General features: G+C 38.4%; 1 protein-coding gene across 1 annotated transcript in view; it reads left to right on the top strand.

The window, feature by feature from the left end:
* Window positions 1-19,784, top strand: part of NRXN3 (neurexin 3) — a 2,130,901-nt gene that overhangs the window by 760,204 nt on the left and 1,350,913 nt on the right. Inside the window, exons 9-10 of the mRNA XM_042781017.1 lie at window positions 3,965-4,168; window positions 10,236-10,262. Coding sequence (XP_042636951.1) covers window positions 3,965-4,168; window positions 10,236-10,262 — 231 coding nt within the window. The remainder of the gene's footprint in view (window positions 1-3,964; window positions 4,169-10,235; window positions 10,263-19,784) is intronic.

The raw sequence follows: 19,784 nt of genomic DNA, 5'->3' as shown, positions 1-19,784 counted from the left end.
AAAAAAAAAAAAAAACCAAAACCAATCTCACTGCCATCAAATTGATTCCAACTCATAGTGACCCCCATTACATTTCCAAGGCAGTAAATCTTAACAGAACTAGATTGCCCCATCTTCCTTCCACGGAGCAGCTGGGGGGTTTGAACCACCAACCTTCTGGTTAGTAATCAAATGCCTTAGGCACTGCACCACCAGAGCTCCTTAAGGAGACTATATAAGTACCATTATGTGGGCATCCCATGTTATGGTGTGTAAATACTCAATCTGATATATTTTAGACTGGATAGCTTTCCTCATTTGTCATATTTTTCCCCTCCTGAATTAGTATTCCATTCATGGCATTCCTTGTGTTTGAAATCTTTAAGCAAATTAATATAAATCCTTGAAACAGATTTTGTTTCAGTAGACTTCTGTATTGAATTTTCTGCTTCATCACACTCCCCTTAAAAAGTATTGGGTTAATAATAGAGCATATTCACAGAAACACACACAAAGACCCACATTGAGACGTACCCTTTATTTTGTACCATTAGCTGTTTAACTACACTCACACCTGATGTTTATTCTCTGATACTTCTAATATTGACATAAAAAACACATTCATTTATTCATATATTCTTTCATGACACATCTCCAGAGAGAGAAAAACAGCCATTAATTCTGGAGTGCATTGAAGTTGAATACATCAAAAGAACCATTTCTTGGCTCACTGAATTCCCTAATATCTTCCAAAAAAGGCATGTAAGTAAGCATGCACATTTATAGAAGAAAGTATATAATAGTGATTTGTGGTGTTCATAATTACACAAACACACACAGAGCATTAGGTACATTTATATGTTACAGATAAGTGTATGCATTTTTTATGTCATTTTTTATGTTTTAAAATAATATACAACTTTAAGTAAGGGTGCATGTATTTGTGTGCACAGACACATAGAAATGTAAACGCACACAAATATCACACCTTATCATGCAGCATTACGGCTGTGCTTTGAGGGCTTAGACAGGTGGGGGTGCTCCTGCTTGTACCTCTCTGACAGACGGTTTGGCAGAGTAATTAAATATACACACTCTAGAATCAGACTGCCTGCATCAACTCCCAGTTCTGCCTTTTGTTGTCCACCTCATGGCGTTCTTGTGAGGATTAGATGACAATGCATGTGAAGTCCTAGAAAACACCAGGCAAGTAGTAAATGCTCAGTAAGTTTTAGTTATCACAGTTGATCTTCTGTTAGTTGTGCTCCTCCGGAGATGAAACTGTTTCTTTCACATGTATAGCATCTACTAAATTTAGATTATGTGCACCATCCAAGAATAAATCTTCAGAATCCAAGAATAGACTCTATCTAAGAACAAGTCTTTTATTGTGATAATACCTGCAACCTGTGTTACACCTTTATCTGTTATCCTGTTAGGGTTTGCAAATTGTAATGTACAACTGTTCATTAGCATGTCAGGTGATGATGGCTTTCCAGGAATATAATTAGATGTATTAATATTGCTTTTTGTTATGGTCCTTTTGTGCCAGTCTAACAGAAATATCACAGGTGGATGGCTTTAACAAACAGGGATTTATTCTCTTACAGTTTAGGGGGCTAGAAGTCTGAGTTCAAAGTGCCAGCTCTAGAGCTGGGTGAAGGCTTTTCAACCTTGGGCTTCAGCTCTGCCTCGTGCTCCTGGCCCACTGAAGCTGGAGGTGTCTCTTCACTCAGGCAGCTGCTGGCTACTGAGGCTGACAAACCCAAGGTCGACAAGTAAAATGGCACAGTCCTAAAATTATTAAGCAACACAGCAGGCCACTAGTTCAAGTCCAGAAATTGTCTCAAGATCAGCAGACAACATGACAGGCCACTGAGAGGAGGACTCGGACAAATGCAGGATTCAGATGTGTCAGAAAACTCAAGAGACCTCTCTCAAAGCTGCTTCTTATTCTGGAAGCACACCACATTCCCTAAGGCAGCTACTCAGCTGCTCACAGTAGATTTCACCATGGAGTTGATTACCGGTCTCATCATGGGCAATAACTACATCCAGCTGCCCAGCCACTCAAAACCACACCCAGCCAAATTGACACATAACCTTAACTACCACACTTTCCAAGCACGTTTAAAAGTTGTATAAATGGAGTAGGGGTTAATTATGGCACAGTTTATTTTGGGAAATTTATAAAGGAGTCTGCCTGCCTCTAGTCTCTTCTTGTTTTAGTTCCTTCTATACATGAGGACTGAGATGTTTATCTTTTTCGTTCACTGCAATGTCCTTGACCCCGTAAGAGTAGGTAGCACACAGTAAACAGAAATGATTATATCACAGTACTTCTTAATCTAAACCCATTTACTTATTCTCAAGTATCTATCAAAGTCATTGATTTTATTCTGATCTTAAAGTACCTTATTGTAATTACTCCCCAAAATATACTCGATGTTTCAGGTATGTTGAATCATTTGTTATTATCTGAGCATCACCGTTTTTTTTTTTTTTTTTTCCCTTTATGTCTATACAGATGCTATTTTCTTTACCTTTCAAGTTCAGTATTCTCACTTCTTACTAACTCCATCCATCCATCCATCAGGACCACCTCAGATTCTACCCCACCTACTCCACTTGCCTGGACCCCCACAGCTGCTCATCAAAATGTCATTGTCTTGATCTTCTATTTTTCCTGTGTCGATCACTTTTCATGTTCTATTATTTGCATATCATGTCTCCCTTCAAATAGAGACTTTGGTTCACTTTTGTGCCCGCTACAGCGCACATAGTTGGCAACTATTTGACACCAGTAAATACTGAATGAGGACTTAATGTGAGATACTGAGCTCAGTGTCATGCTGGGTTCGTAGGAAAGTGAGTAATACTCTCTCCCTGTGTTCACTATACATACTTGCCAAATGAATTTTTAAAGAGGTGCATATTTTAAACAGCATTGTGTCGTGAAACAGACGACGGACTTGGTGTTGAGTATATGGGTTTAAATCCAATGTGTGATTCTAGGGTAACACTTCCTCCTCTAAGAGTCTTGTTTTCCTTGTTTGAAATACAAACTTGAGAGTTTAAATAATAGAGCCACATCTTAGCATGAAGTGAGAAAACATACTAGGAAGCCCCTAACCAAAATGCTTGGCCTGGAGAAGGTATCAGATAAAAGTGTGTTTTTTCTTCCTTATGTTTGTTGTTGTTGTTATGTGCCGTCGAGTCAGACCTGACTCATAGCAACCCCTCTTTGGGTTTCCAAGGCAGTATCACTATGGATAGTAGATTGCCCTATCTTCCTTCTGAGGAGTGGCTGGTGGGTTTGAACCTCCAGTCTTCTGGTTAGCAGTCAAGTGCCTTAGGCACTAGACTACCAGAGCTCCCTTCTTCCTTATAGAGGACTATTAAAGAAAAGACTGTCCCTCAAGAGTGTCGTTAATTCTTTTGGTTTTAGCTCTGGCTCTTTCAGTCTGCTTTGAATAGGCCAATCAAGTCCTCACAATGTCTTGCCATAGCAGGCTGTGTTTCTACTCTTTCCTCCCCCTCCTAGAAGTTTACACTCTTTGGCAAACACCCATTTGTTAGATGTGGCTGATAGACACTGCTGTTCTCCTCCTATTCTTCATGAAGTACTCATGGGAATTCCAAGTTTTGCTTTAGATGCCTTTGCTACGTCCACAGTGTATAGAACTACAATTACAGAGGCTTTCCCTTTCATTCTTCCGTTTGGTCTGTGAGGGTTTGTAGCATGGGTTACCGGTGTTGCCATCTGCCTTTTGCAGATGAGGACAGCAAGCTTGAGAGTTTAAATGATCTGTCCAAGGTCACATAGTTAAAAGTAGCAACAGCAGGGGTTGATCAGACACAAGTCACCTGCTTATAAATGTGTTGCCTTCTCCACTCGAGTGTATATTTGCTCCAGGAACAAAAGGGGTATTGAAAACTCTAAAATCCTTCATCCTAACAACGTCTTCCATTCTCTTTTTTGCAGAGGCATCCATCTTGAGCTACGATGGTAGTATGTACATGAAGATCATCATGCCCATGGTCATGCACACAGAGGCAGAGGATGTGTCTTTCCGCTTCATGTCCCAGCGGGCTTATGGGCTGCTGGTGGCTACTACTTCCAGGGACTCGGCAGACACCCTGCGTCTGGAGCTGGATGGGGGGCGTGTCAAGCTCATGGTTAACTTAGGTATCGTATGAAGTACCCTCTGCCACTATGTTTGGGCTTGTCTTCCTTTTCTTATTTTCATTGATTTGGTTGAATTCTTTTGTTTGTTTCTTCAAAGTTAGCTGCTCACCTCTTGTTTAATAGACCAAGGTTAAAACTCAACAGCAACAAACACCTCTTACTCCTTGTTTCTGCATGAGGTTTTGATGTCAATTTCTGGTTTCTGACAGTGGTGTTTTTTTTTTTTTTTTTTTACAAGATTATTTGTTTTCTAAGTTTCCTTTCTTGGTTTTTTGGAACCGTTTAGCTTTGTGTAAAACACGCTACTTTGGTCCATCTTTTGATCAAACACATTTCCATTAAGTTCAACTCCTTGGTCACCACTCAAAACAGTCAAATGTGAGGGTAGGAAAGGGAAGCAAAATAAATGGGAGGGTATGATTGGAGAGAACCAAGCAGCTACGTAGGTAATGAGAAATGTACTGTTTCTAGCTCCACAGTGAATACTCAACTGAGGAATTCCGGTGATCCTGGTGACATTGTGTCCACTCATTCTTTCTCCTACTGGGGAAGACAAGTCAGATCATTTCGGCTGTCCCACCCAAGAAAGGATTTCATAAGTTTAGAACTCTGACCTATGGAGGGGAAACATTGCTTCTGATACATGCTCCCATCTTCCTGAGACTCTCCCCTATCACGCAGGAGCCTTTGTGTCAAAATGGTTAACCTCATACTGTTGTTACTCACCAGTTACTTTGTTCTGCTCCTGTAGTACATATTCATTTGCCTTAGTATTAAAATATGATGACAACATCAAATTTGTTTTGAACTTCAGATTTTGACTTATTGGGAGTGGATCTGTTTTTTCACTATAATTACCTACAACAGATACTTTGGAAATTCTCCTACTTATGGCCGGCCTCATACTATCTGTTGCTACTGACCCTCTTTACTGAATTCTAATTAATCTTCTGTGGAGAATGGGAGCCTTTTTGTGTTTGAAAGAGACAAGAAAAAATTTCATTCTGCTGTTTCTGCTCATCAGAAAGTCTTTTTGGAAATCTCTGGGCATCATGAGGGCAATGTCCAGGGTTGATCGGTTAGTGATAAAGCTGAGTCCAAATTTTCTAAGCCTTTGGATTTGTTTGGATAAGGTGAATATACACGGACCCAGAGCTCCTCCACAAATATTTGAGTTGGATAGCTTGTTAGAGGCATGGAGAAAACATGAAGGACAAATGAATCATGTGCGAGAACATAGAAAACTCTAGATGGCCTATCACGAAAGTAGGGCTTGTGAATCCATCCCAGTCTTATCTGCTTTCAAGTCGATTGGTCACACTTGCAAAATGCATACACTACAATGCCAAAATCTCTAGGACATAGACTGTTTTGAGCAGTGGCTTATTTAGTTACATCTTTTTTTTTTTCCTTTTCCTTCCAGTTTGCAGCTTTTATAACACTATGCCCTTTTTCTTGTCCAGTATCATTTGATTTCTGCTGTCAGTGTGTCTCTTGGTTTTTCTTTTGTTCGTGTGTGTGTGTGTGTGTGTGTGTTTGGTTACTTTGGGTTTTGTTCCTCTCTTTTGCTGGATCTTTTTCTGTGTTCTTGAGTTTCCAAGTCCTCTCCACCATCAACCATGTTAAATCAAAAGATGGTATTCAACCCTTCAAAGGCCCAAAGCCTGCGGCCCGCATAGCAAACAGCCTTGAGAACAGAGTGTACTGAGCAGCCTGCAGAGGCCGGCATACCCCTGCCCCTCCCACCTTCCCTGCTCTGCACCAGCCTCCCCCAGAACAAACCAACAAAAGAGTAAATTACTTCAAGCCAGTAACCAGGGGCTCATTGTCTCCTTTTCTGACAGGGGCTCATTGTCTCCTTTTCTGAAAAACAGTAGTAAAAGCAAAACACTAACACATAAGCATAACCCCCTAACTACATCACGAAAAAGTGAAGATGATAATATTTAACTCTGTCTCTAATTCAAAGTAAGAGAGAGAAACATAGATAAAAGGATGACTCAGCCCTGAGTGGTCCTGGGAGAGTGCACATTGGGTCTTTAAACGGCCTCTTTTTTTTTTTTTTTTTGTCATTCTTAGATACTGTTTTGTAAGGATTAGAAAGCCCACTGTGATAGGGCTCATATCTGAGGAAGAAAATTGGGAGAAAGTAAAAGGTATGGAGAAAGAGGGACAGACTTTCTCTCTTCTTCTCTCCTGTGTGCACGTGCGTGTGCACGTGTGCGCGCGCACACACACGCGCGCACACACACACACACACACACACGGTAACTCACATATCTCATTTGTATTGCTATAAGCATTCTTTTTTCATTTTAAACCCTGGCCAATATCGGGGAGATGTGCTTTTCCAAAAGGCTTTATTTTTGCTTTTTGGCTCCCTCTGGTACACCATCAATCTAGCTACCTTCTAAATTGAAATATTCTAGTCAAAATAGATTCCCTCCCTTGAGAGTGTGGTGCTCTTTCAGAAGCAATCATGGTTTGTTCCCCATCCCCCACCCCCGAAGGCTACGGTTTTCCACAATTACTTGCTTGAACATACTGTTTTTTCCTTCAAACCTAACATGGAAAACTTGTGCTGTGTCTAAACTACTTCTCAGGTTCACACTCTGTTCAAAGATTCTCCTTGCAACTCCTTCAAATATACCCCTCCATACATGTTTTCTTTGTCCTTGTTATGAATTCACACTTATTTTCCCTTAGGTATAGAAGAAAACATTTCCAAGCAGAATTTGCATTCATGTATATTTCCCCAGAACCAATGTGAAGCTATCCCTTTGTTTTCTCACCCCTCATGTTGTCTCCCTTTTTAGCACACAACACAAATGATATTCCACTTTATTTCAAATTGGTCACACATATAAGCTCATGATATGAGAACCTAGTTTGTATTTCTCTAACGGAACATATTTTCTAACCATCTAAGAGACTAGGCTTTTCCAAGAAATTTGCTTTCTGAAAATAGCCATGTGTGGTAGCAACAGGCGTGAGAAATATCTTCCACTCTGTAACATACACCATCAGATTTTTAAAAGGTGGTGAAGTGGGCTATTGAATGACCATATTTTGATCTTTTAAAATTAAAAATAAAATAGTATTTTAATTATTACAATATGCTTAAAGATGTAAAACACTTTGTCTCATTTCTGTGAGATAAGAACGTGTTTTTATGCTCACCTTTACAGATCTGGAAACAACATATATGACTTTTCCAAGCTCATTCAGAAAGTCGGTAGCAGGGCTAGAACTAGAACTCATGCCTCTAAACTACTAGATCAAAGTGGATTATCTGTTATCACCATAGATCAACACTATGGATCAGTCATAATATGGATATCCATAATATGGATAGTCAAAGTTACAGTCTTAATGAATGAACTTCTTTTATGATGGTTATATTTAAAACATGCACAAAGCTGGGAGTCCTTCTTCAAAGGCAGGAGGCTCTGAAGGAGTGTCTTACAGTTTGGTTAATTGCATTTGAATTCTCCAGATATTCTCCCTGTGGAAACATGGACTTTCTGACTACTGTTTACACATCACTGAAGACACACAATCCCTAAAATCATTCGTCTCTTCCATGCTCAACCCAAAGCTCATCAATACAGAAAAGACTGACTCTTTCCTAAAATAAGACAGAACTAAATAAAACAACAAAAAACACACACACCTCAAACACTATACTTAGACTCAGGAAGGTTTTTTTCAGGCAAAGTGAGAACTTCGGGTGCTACTAAAGTTAGATCTAAATGAAATTACTTCCTCAAGTCAATTCCCCTGACTCACGTTTCTTCAAAAAACAAAAATAAATTCTTACTATCAAGACCTCCTTTCCCTTAGCCTATGAACAAGTGACTGGGGTAGATTTTCACCCCAAACCACTTATTCATCGGTAAAGTAACAAAATAATTATCCACTTGTTGACTTAAAAGGACCAAATTTTTTGCTGTCTTGAAAGCTCCAACTCTTCAAGTTAGTTTAAAGACTACATTCACTTTACATGAAGCCATTTGGGTGAACTGAGGACTAGTGAACCCAACACCTGTCTTTAGACCAGGACCTTGTCTAGTAATAAAATCCTCAGCTTCATGGAGACCAAAGAAACCCACTTCTTGTTTATAGTTCTTGGGATTGGTACTTTAAGCCAACGCTTTCTCTTTCCCTCCCTTTTAACCATGCCCACACACCTGTTTCTGTTCTCTCTTTAGTAAGTCAGGAAAAGACATTTCACCAGCTTTGGGTGCTAATAGGTGGAACCCAGAGCTGAAGCTCCCCCTCTTCCTCCCTAAGCACCCTCCCTCTTCCCAGTCCTCACCAGGGGCGTGGCCTCCTCTGTTTGGTGATCGTACCAGTTGCTCCAGGGCTGTTTGCTCCCACTTTTCTGTTGCGGTTGACGACACATGACAAACCTAACCGCACGAAACCAAACCCAGATTTTTCTCAAGAGATGTTCTTCGGGGAACAAATAAACTTCCTGCTTCCTGCCTCAGAATGGCTGGGTATATGACTCACTCCTATGTGGATTCCCACAGTTTCATTCTGCCCCATCATTTGCCACTGGTTCCTTTTTTCAAGTGCTGGCTTACAATGGTTTACATGGGAAAATTCAAATGGTGGCATTGTGGCCTTGGCAAGTCCTCCAAAAACTATTGGGTCAACCTTAGCCAGAAGAAGAATATAATTTGTTACTGTACTTTTTCCTGTTTAACTTTCTTCCTTTTCTTTATAATTTTGCTTCTACTTTTCAATGTCCAACTTAAGAAACAATTCTTATTGGAATTCCCTCCATCATAAACCAACCATAGGTTTAATAGGGCAGCTTGGTTACAATTAACTTGAGACGTTTCTAACGATTTCTACCCGTTTCACCTACTAATACCCATTGAGTGTAGTCAAGAACTTTTAGGGTTGTGTGTCCATGACTGTCAACAGATATCAATACAATGCTTTGATCTCTGGCTTAACAGAACTTCCTGGTTACTACCATAGGAAAATCAGCCACCTGTTCCTTCCCTTCTTACCCATTAAAAATATTAAAAAAAAAAAAAAAAAAATTCTGTCCTCAAGATGCAAAATCAGACTGAAATAGGGTTTTCAAAGGTTCCTGAGGCCACCTCCACATGTATCTGTCTCGCCTTCTCCCTGAATGCTTTAGGCACTTGATTCAGTCTGAGCATTCAAGCAAGAAGACGAAGATGGGTTTCATGAGTGGGTTGGTCTGGGAGCCTTTGAAATAATAGCAATCAATTGTGATAGCATCATAAAACCCCCTTTACTCTACACATGACCCCACCTCTCTAAAATCTGGGATGGGTGTTTGTGCGGTTAGCTGTTTGCAAGTGGCCATTTTATGACAGGATATGACCAGGTGGTGTTAACCCTTTCCTTACCTATAGAGGTGATGGCAAATCTGCCTTTGGAAATTCCTGTAGCATTTGGGGCCTGACCTACAAAGAGGGTGGAGGAAGTTTGTTTTTTATAAAAAGAGAAAGGGTTAAATGCTGCACTGAGAAAGTTCAGAGACAGATTTTTTTTTTTTTTAAATGATCCAATGTGTCAGCCTGATGATGTCTCTTTGGAATACTTATAGAAAAATTGTGTTAAAGTTACTTTTAAAAATAAATTTTAAAGAAAATCAAATATAGGGGGAAATAAAATATAACTTGCATTTGGTGGGAAAAATTTTGCTAATTTGCCAAGTTTAACAAAATTAATATTTCAAAGTTCAAGTATGAAATAATTTGTATAAATGAATAGGATTTCTGTTGGGGGAAGAAAAGCCTACTTGGTGTCTATTGTGGATATATATGTATACCAGTATATATCTCTATACATATGTGTATATATATGTGTGTGTGTGTATATATATATGTATCCAACTTTACTAAGTAATATACTGTACATATACACCCACCCTTACACTTGTACATACTGTATATATATAAAATGGCCACATTTCTTGCGTGTGTCTGTCCCCGGAAGGGTGGACTGATTGTTTTTGGATGTCTGCAGCTGTTACCTTGAAGGATGCAATTTCATCTTTCATTTATTTTTCCCCATCTAGACTGTATCAGGATAAACTGTAACTCCAGTAAGTTTTTCCTCAAGTTTCATTTTGTTCTTTAAAAAAAAAAAAAAGCAGAAAACTGACTTTGTTTTAGTTACTGTTTTATGAGCTGTTTTTTATTTGAATTATTTTGCTTATTTGATTGTGGGTTTGGGGGTAGCTGAGGTTGACAAGACGAAGGGCGGGATGATGGTGATAGGCTGACTATGACTCAGGCTGTTGTTTGTGAAGTGGGCCAGGTCCTCTTCTTTCCTTACATGTGCTCTTTATGCAGAAAAGGAAGGAAAGGCAGCTGAGTGATGAAATAACTTGAAAATGAACTGAAGTGGTAATTTGTTATATTTGAGAAATAACCCTCAGGGGTGGACAAAATGTTTTAGAGCAACCAGCATGCACTTCTCTACTACAAAAAACTACAGATAAGAAACACAAAGTTCATGACCCAAAAGGTGACTGCCAACTCAGATATTTCTTTACTGGTATTTATCTCTTCAACTGGTTTTTAGGAAGGTGGGCCAAACATTGTTCTTGGTGATAATGCAACATTTCAACCAAAGATTTGAGAGAAACTCTTGTTCTACAGAATGAAGAATTGCAACCCATTGTTTCCACCTCATTCCATTCAAATATCCCAGTTCTTGAAGAGAGGTCTTAATGATCTGCCACCTGAAGACTGTATGCCCATTTCATCCTCAGACACAGACATTAACTAGAGTCATCAAGGAAAGAAAATGGGAACAGATAGAGGAAGGGTGAGCATAAGGGGAGAACAGGCCTAGGTGATGAAAGAAAGAAAGGAAGGAATATGCTTTGAACCCTGTGGTATATTAGCGTAATGAATACTAACAGCTATAATAAACAGTCCCAAAATCTCAGTGACTTGACAAAAGAAAAGATTTTATCTTGCTGGGCAGCTTTCCTGGTCAGCTCTCTTTGAAGAAGTAATCCAGGCACTTAGGCTCCTTCCATCAGTCGGCTCTACTACTTTGGGGTTCTTCACTTCCAACTGTATCCATAGGGAAAATGGGGAGACTTGTAAGTTGCACATTATGTTTTCGTGCCTTATCTGGAAGTGACGTGCATCTCTTCTGACCACTTTCTATTTGCCAGACGTTACCTCATCCTAACTGCAAGAGATGCTGGGAAATCTAGTCTTCCTGTACACCTAGGAAGAGAAGATGGGGTTGGCTGAGCATTGGACACACATCATTCTCAATATGATCTCATCATTTTGAGTTCTTTCCTTGCTAGGGTCTTTCTGGTAGAACAATCTCAGAGGAAAAAAAGGAAATAATCAAATTCTATCCTTTGATTTACTTTAACTTTCTTTCTTGATAGAATATATACTGTTATGTTTTGTAAGAAAGTAAAAATCTACATTAAAAAAAATAAATGTACCATATAAATCAGCAGAAAGAGAAGAAATTAAAAAAAAAAAAAAAACCCATAAACAACCACTTCATAAAGTAATATGCATTATGCTTGTTGGCATCAGTTCTAGTTATTTTAACCAATGTCCTACTTTGCTGTGTTTACACATTTTTAATTAACCATAAATTCATCATGATATTTAGATCATTAAAGCTTAATGGAAATATCTTCTCTCTCTCTCTCTCTCTAAAAATTCTGGAGGTTTCTCTTTATTTTATGCAGCTTTGTTGAAGTTTAATTTACATACTACAATATGCACCCATTGTAAGTGTACAATTAAATGATTTTCAGTAAATTTATAGAGTTGCCCAAACGTCAGCACACTCCTGTTTTAGGACATATTTTCATCACCTCAAAACTTCCCTTATATCGTTTCATGGTTCATCATCCTTGCTCCCACCTTCAGTCCTAGGCAACTGCTAATCTTATTTCTCTCTCTACAAATCAGCCTTTTCTGGATTTGTCACACAAATGGAGTTGTGTAATAAGCAGCATTTGCACTTGGCTGCTGCTCCTTCCTCTTCTTTTCAATAGAATATCTTTGGTAAGATTTTTCCCTTCCTTGTGCCTCTGTTTCCAGAAGAGAATAAGATGGAAGTTGAGAGTGAAGTCGGAAACCTCCTCCAAGGTTGAATCTATCATCTGGTTTCAGAGATTTATCTGAAGAACTGAGAACTTGGGGTATTTTGATCAGGATATCAGGACTTGCATTTGCTGCTCCATCCTCATCTTTTCCTCAAGTTAATTATACCTGATATGCCATGGAATTTCATCAGAAGACAAGTTGCAGGGTTCTTTGTGCTAGGAAGGCAGCAATCTCCCTCCCCAGCACATCGATATCAGTAGGTTTCCTAAACCCGATGCAAGATCTTCTGCTTGGAACCCAAAAGGTGTTGGGGAAGTACGTGAGCAAAATTGTGTTCTCAGCTTTGATCACAGAATAGAAAGAGTGCCACTGGTTTTAATTCAATATTTAGGTAGAGTCAAGATTAGATTTTTGAAAAGACTATCAGAGAAATAAAATATTGTTCATTGGTTGAATAGTGGTTGAATAGGAAAAAAAAAAAAAAAAATCATGGGCCATTTAAACTAATCTAAGACTTTTAGTGCTGAGAACAGAGAAAGCGGAGGTATGCTAAGGTTTTGTAGAGCCACAAAAATAAATGTGATACATTTTCCTGAAGTCAATTTTAATTGTAGATTGGAAATAAAAAATGATATTGAAATCAAAGTGATATACTGTGTTATATATGTACTATGATATATATTAGCAGAAAAATGTTAATAGGTATGAATTTTTAAGATAGAGGCATTTCATTATTATTTTTATTGTGTCTCCTTTATTCCATCCCTGGCATTATTGACACTGTGGTGAAAAAGTTTGAGAAGCCTATGCAAGCAAATTAATAGAGAAAGCAGTTATAGGTGATTAGAACGTCTCTGCTCATTGACTTTACAGCAAAGGTCACAGAATCTCAAGAGATTTCTTTGACAGGTGTATGAGTCAGTCATTTTATCTGATTTTAAAATATGGGCATCCAAGAAGTAGGATGGATTTGCAGCCTGAGTTTGAGAGGGAGGAAGATTTTTTTCTCACCCCTCAGCCTTGTCATTACAATAGAAGTTGTAAGGTGTCATTGGTCAAGCTTTAAAACAGAACTTTTTTTTTTCCCTTGAAGGCACATACTGAATTAAGCTGGAACCAAGTTATGTTCTAAGTTAGGTTTCCAGTAATTCTTGGGTGTATTTTTCCAGGATGCTTGTCTTCTGAAAAGTCACTTAGGTAAAAAGCTGAATGATATCAGCAATTATTTTTTTTCCCCATTTATCTGCCCCAAAGTGTTGTTTGTTCTGGACAATGGTTGTTTCCAGGAGTTTATGTGACACTTGTTTTAATGGAGAGAAGAGCATGAAAAAGAAAGATGGCTTTCCAGTATAAGGAGGGGAAGACGGCCAGGATGGAGAGCAGTGACCTTGAAAAAAAGTCAAGTGTTCTTCTAGCTGCCTTCATTATGGCTTTGTTGATGGACCTTTCTGCCCGTGACCACAGCCCAATTCCTTGCCAGCGGTTTCCTTCCAAGAACCAGAACAATGTTCTAATCAGCTTCTCTGTCTTTTCCCATTTCTTACCTTTTCTTTTTCAATATTTCATTCTCTCCAAATGATCTGCAATGTACTTATTCATTCCAAATGCTCGTTTTCTAAATCCTTCAAGAGTGCCATTTCACACCGTAAGTGTACAATTCAATGATTGTCGTTAAATTTATGTACTAGAGTAAATTAGTATACATTAGAGCATACATTAGAGAGTGTGTAAATCAATATCTTTGGTTGAATTGGAGTCATTGTTAGATTTGATTCATTTGGCAAGAATGTAGTTAAACCCATTTAATAGGGAAAGTTTCCGCCTAGACCATATTTTTAAATTGCAAAAGAACAACAGAGTTGGCAGTCATCATGGTGACTTGAACTCCAGGCTGACCTGGAGCACTGCTAAAGAAAACAGTGCTACTTTCTGGAGAATTCCTGGAGGAAACCACTAGTTCCCTAAGGTTCCAGTTCCATGATCTTGGAGTAACCTTCAAGGTACGGAGTTTTGAAAACAGGTATGAACTTCTCATTAGTCTCATGGATGTTTGCTTAAATGAATGTCTGGAAAATTGTTTATTATCTTGTATCTTGTCTGATTGTGACTCTTCTCTCTGATTTCTTCTGCACTACTTATTTCTATTCAAGCTATGTGCAGTATGAATGAATATTATGAACTCATATGGGTTTTATTAATTGAACATGAGAGCAGTATGAATGACAGAGTAAACACATTAATGAAATATCAATATTTCCCTTTCTCTCCTCTCAAAAGACTAACTCTTCTGTGTAGTGGCCATATTTCCAATCTTTCTAAACAAGGGTGTAGCTATATGGTGTGGAAATTGTGAGTTTATGTGTATGCCTAATTATTTAGATACATGTGGGGACTACCCCCAGCTCCCCCAGAAACTACTTTGAACTTGTAGCTTTAATGACTTGTTTATAGCAAGGTGATTTTTTTTAGTCTTAGACATAGAGCAGAAAAGGAATAGAGTACAATTTAAAAATATAAACCAAAACCAAACCCATTGCAGCTGAGTTGATTCTGACTCATAGCAACCCTATAGGATGAAATAGAACCATCCCATAGAGTTTCTAAGTCTGTAAATCTTTGCAGAAGCAGACTGCCTTATCTTCCTCCTGTGGAGCAGCTGGTGGGTTCTAACCACTGACCTTTTGGTTAGTTAGCCAAAAACCTTAATCACTGGACCACCACAGCTCCTCGTACCAACTGTATAACATTAAGTGCCGCAATAGAGTCACTTGTGTTAAATTTGGTGATCTTCTGCACTTCCCATACACTTTGCTACCTTTAAATTATCACAGAGGTGTGCAGTAACATCAGAGGTACATGAGAGCAACATCATAATGACAGAATATCCCCACACCATGGGAGCTCTGGTAGGGCAGTGCCTAAGGCACTTGACTGCTAACCAGAAGGCTGGCGGTTCAAACCCACCAGCCACTCTTCGGAAGAAAGGTTGGGCAATCTATTTCTGTAGTGACACCACCTCAGAAACCCAAGGAGGGGTCACTATGAGTTGGGTCCAACTTGAAGGCACATAACAACAACAACAACTCCACACTATACCTCTAAAGGCTGTTGGGTTTTGACATGATTATTTTTTTCTCTTTTCCTCATACTCAAACCCCTCTTTAACCCAGGGCTTGGAACTGGTTCATTCCAGTTTAATCTTCTGCTGAGAATTGGCCCTTCCACCCCAGATATACTGAATCAGAATCTACATTTTAACAAGATCCCCAGGTGATGTTTTCATGTTTAAGAATCACGTGGGAATCTCTAAGGCTAGATCGGCTTACACATGCTTGTCTAACACACAGGTCTTTTGACTTTGCTTTTTTCTTTTAGTTTCAAAGCAGAATCACTGTATAGTGTTTTGGCAAATTCAGCAGCCTGTTGAATTTAGGTGGAGCTTGTAGCACGGCAGTAGAGATATTATACTTTTGTTTTTCTTTTCTTTTTCTCTCTTGCCTTTACATGCTCCCAGAATGTGTAACTTCATCATTAGGCCTTGTTTACTGGGAATCCCAGAAGGGAATCGTTTAGCTAATCTCTTAAACCTGAAAGCACCTGCCTCAGGTGAAACAGGAAAGCTCACTACTTTGCTTTTAAAAGTCTGTTAGGAAGGAAATTATAGAGCCCTTTTTGGCACCCATTCCAAGAGTCTGGTAACATTGCTGTCTGTCTGCCCTTTGTCTAAAGGATTTTTCTCTTATTAGAATTTTAGGGAAGATGGAACATCACAAAGCAGAATCCTATGTATAAGAATCTAATAATTTGAAATAGAAATCCAGTATTATTATTTCTAGATTTTAATTGCTTGTCATAGTGATGAGGCTAGCACCTTAATGATCACTGTACAGTTAGTTTTATACTCATTTTTCAGAAGCAAGTATTAATTTTAAACCATTTTCAATAAGAGTAGGCATTTTAATGTTCAGGAAAAAAAAATTTAATATCAAACTATGGATAGCATACCTAGACTTTCTGTCTCCATACTGAATGATTACAATCTACCTCAACTTTTCTCAAAATCTGATTTTTAAGAAATAACACATAATTTGGATTCTTTTTGGAATATTTTACATGTCTTGTAATGTATAGAACCCCTTAAGTCTATCAAGAGTATTAATAAGTAAGACTTGAGTGTGATGGTGCCTCCTAGCAATTTAACAATATCAAATTGATTTAAACAAAAAATTATACACGGAACAAAAAGCGAAATTGTGAACACTCTCCCTCCTAATCCTAATCCTAGTTTCTAGGTTTCCTTTCGTAAAAGTAACCAAAATAATCAGTTTTCTTTTTTTAATTATCTTTTCTTTTATGCTCTTACAGAGAGAGTCTGTGAGTATATAACATATAGTTATAATCATCACCACCTCTTTCTTACGTTTTCTTATGATGGAGTAACCTATGAGGTCCGGATGTGTTAACACAGTTTTCTGCACCTTGCTTCTTTTTTTTTTTTTTCTTAAACTTAATATAGTTTAGGGGCTATTTCATAGGAATTAGTTATAAAAGTAATGCATATGCTAATCTCTTTTCAGGAAACAGGATTGTCAGAGGAAAGTGGCAATATGCTATAGTGCTTTTTTGCCCTATGTGATTTCTCTCATATGTTGTTGTTGCTATGTGTCGTCGAGTTGGAACCAACTCATAGCAACCCCTCCTTGGGTTTCCGAGGCAGTATCACTACGGAAGTAAATTGCTCAAGCATCCTTCCGAGGAGTGGCTGGTGGGTTTGAACCGACAGGCCAGCCTTCTGGTTAGCAGTCAAGTGCCTTAGGCACTATGCTATCAGAGCTCCCAAAGAGCTCCTATAGTCCTGGTTATCAGTGTTCATTCCCAGTAGAGACAGGCATTATAGTGCAAGTGCAAAGAAGAGAGAACTCTGGAGCCAAACATCTTGAACTCAGCCCTTGTCTTTACCACTAATGAGTCATGTGTCTGGGGCAAGTTACTTCACCTCTCAGTTTCTTCAGTGGTAGAGTGAGGATAATTATTGTATCTAGCTTTTGAATAAGAACAGGTCCTGACATATAACATGTTAGATATGCAATGATGATAAAGATGAGTGATGATGAAGAAGGAGAGTAAGGAGGTAAAGGAGGAGGAGGAGGAGAAAAGATAATAAATTGTGTCAAAGTATCTCAACCATAAAGATACTCTTTTGAGTACTCTATTTTTTAAATAATCAGTTGCCATATATTCATCAAACTATGCCTCTAGGCAGCTTAATAGATGCCTATGAAATGAGCATCCCTGTTTTCTCTGGCCAATTGCTCAGGTAAATAATCGACTCTCTTCTTAGGCCATAAGAGTCACATTTGATTCTGCATTAATATCATTAATAGGATTGTTTCTGAGAACATCTTTGGGCCATATTGGGATTTTTTTTCCCTCGGTGCATTATGATAAACAAATGTTTGACGGTGACTCAATACTAATAAAAATATTTTAAATTCATGAGCTCTCCTGTGTTTGTCATTTAATAAAAATGAAACTACTATCTTTAATATCCACAGATCTGATTAGATGATATCCTTAGTTGATGCCATCATATTTGTGACTTCAATATCTTTTAATATAAATTTAGTATAATCTAAATAGGAACTAAAACACACTAGACATGGAGAAGAGGTTCGGCAGAAAGGGTGTAAGTTTCTTGCCAAGAACATTACTGTTTGTTTTGCTCTCTTGGCACTTTATATTTATTGTTTTAAATTTCATCAAGTTAATGCAGATCACAGTGAGAAAGGACAGCTGCTTTACCAATACATTCAATATTCTTCTCCAATCCCACAATTGAAATGCATTGATTCTTTTTTGATCTTTCTTGTTAATTGCCCAGCTTTTGTATGCACATGAAGTGATTAAAAATACCATGGCTTGTGTCAGGCACACCTTAGTCTTTAAAGTGATATCTTTGATCTTTAACACTTAAAAGGGATCTTTTACATCAGATGTGCCCAGTGCAGTTGTAGTTGTTATTAGGTGCCATCAAGTTGGCTCTGAGTTATAATGACCCTGTGCACAACAGAATGAAACCCTGCCCGGTCTAGCACCATCCTCACAATCCTTGCTATGCTTGAGCCTGTTGTTGTAGCTACTGTGTCGATCCATCTTGTTGAGGGTCTTCCCCTTTTTCACTGACCCTCTACTTTACCAAGTATGCTGTCCTTCTCCAGGGACTGGTCCCTCTGAAAACATGAGCCAATGCAGTGCATCATTTGATTTCTTAACTGCTGCTTCCATGGGTGTTGATTGTGAATCCAATTAAAACGAAATCCTTACAACTTTAATATGTGCTCCATTTGTCAATCTGTTGCTCATTGGTCCAGTTGTGAGGACTTTTGTTTTCTTTAAGATGAGGTATAGTCCACCTGTAGTGTAGTTTTTGATCTTCATCAGTAAGTGCTGATTTTCAGCAAGCAAGGTTGTGTCATCTGCATGTTGCAGGTTGTTAATGAGTTTTCTTCTAATTCTGATACTGCTTTCACATGGTCCAGATTCCCGGATTATTTGTTTAGCAGACAGATTGAATTGTTTGTTGTTATGTGCCATTGAGTCGGACCCGATTCATGCAACCCCTTCTTGGGTTGCTGAGGCAGTGTCACTACGGAAGTAGATTGCCCAACCTTCCTTCTGAGGAGTGGAAAGGATACAACCCTTTACTGATTTTAAACCATGCAGTATTCCTTTGCTCTCTTCAATCAATTGCCTATTGGTCTATTTACAGGTTCATCATGAACATAATTAAGCATTCTGGAATTCCCAATCTTTGCAATGTTATCCATAATTTGTTATGATCCACAGAGCCAAATGCCTCTGTGTAGTCAATAAAATACAAGTAAACATCTTTCTGGTATTCTTTGCTTTCAACCAAGGTACCTCTGACATCTGCAGTGATATACCTCATACCATGTTCTATTTTGAAACCAGCTTGAATTTCTGGCAATTCCTGGTCATTATACTGCTGTAATAATTTTTAAATTATTTTCAGCATTTTATTTTCATGTGATGTTTATATTGTCCAATTATTTCTGCATTCTGTTGGATAACCTTTCATTTAAATGGGCACAAATATGGATCTCCTCCCATCGGTTGGCCAGGTAACTGTCTTCCAAATATCTTGGCATAAACGAGTCAGTGCTTCCAGCATTACACCATTAGTTAAAATAAAATAAACATATTTTATTTCTAAAATAATAATAATAATAAATATAAATGATGTTAGTCACCATTTATATTTTGAAAAATGAAGTGTGGGATGTGCGTGATCATTTGCTATGTTAATTTAACCGACCCAAATTGCTCATTCTTATTTAGCAACAAGAAAAATACATCCATGGATGTAGTTTCTTTTTAATTATACCTAATATTTTAAACAATCCATATATGTGTGCGTGTTGTTGTTGTTGTTATTTGCCATTGAGTCGGCCCCGACTCATAGCGACCCCTCCTTGGGTTTCCGAGGCAGTATCACTACGGAAGTAGGA

The sequence above is a fragment of the Orycteropus afer genome, unplaced genomic scaffold (assembly GCF_000298275.1).
Source record: "Orycteropus afer afer isolate SDZICR_OR568_19922 unplaced genomic scaffold, OryAfe1.0 scaffold00079, whole genome shotgun sequence".
NCBI lineage: Eukaryota > Metazoa > Chordata > Mammalia > Tubulidentata > Orycteropodidae > Orycteropus > Orycteropus afer.
Note: the sequence above shows the minus strand (reverse complement) of the source record. Positions and strands in the feature narration are given on the sequence as shown.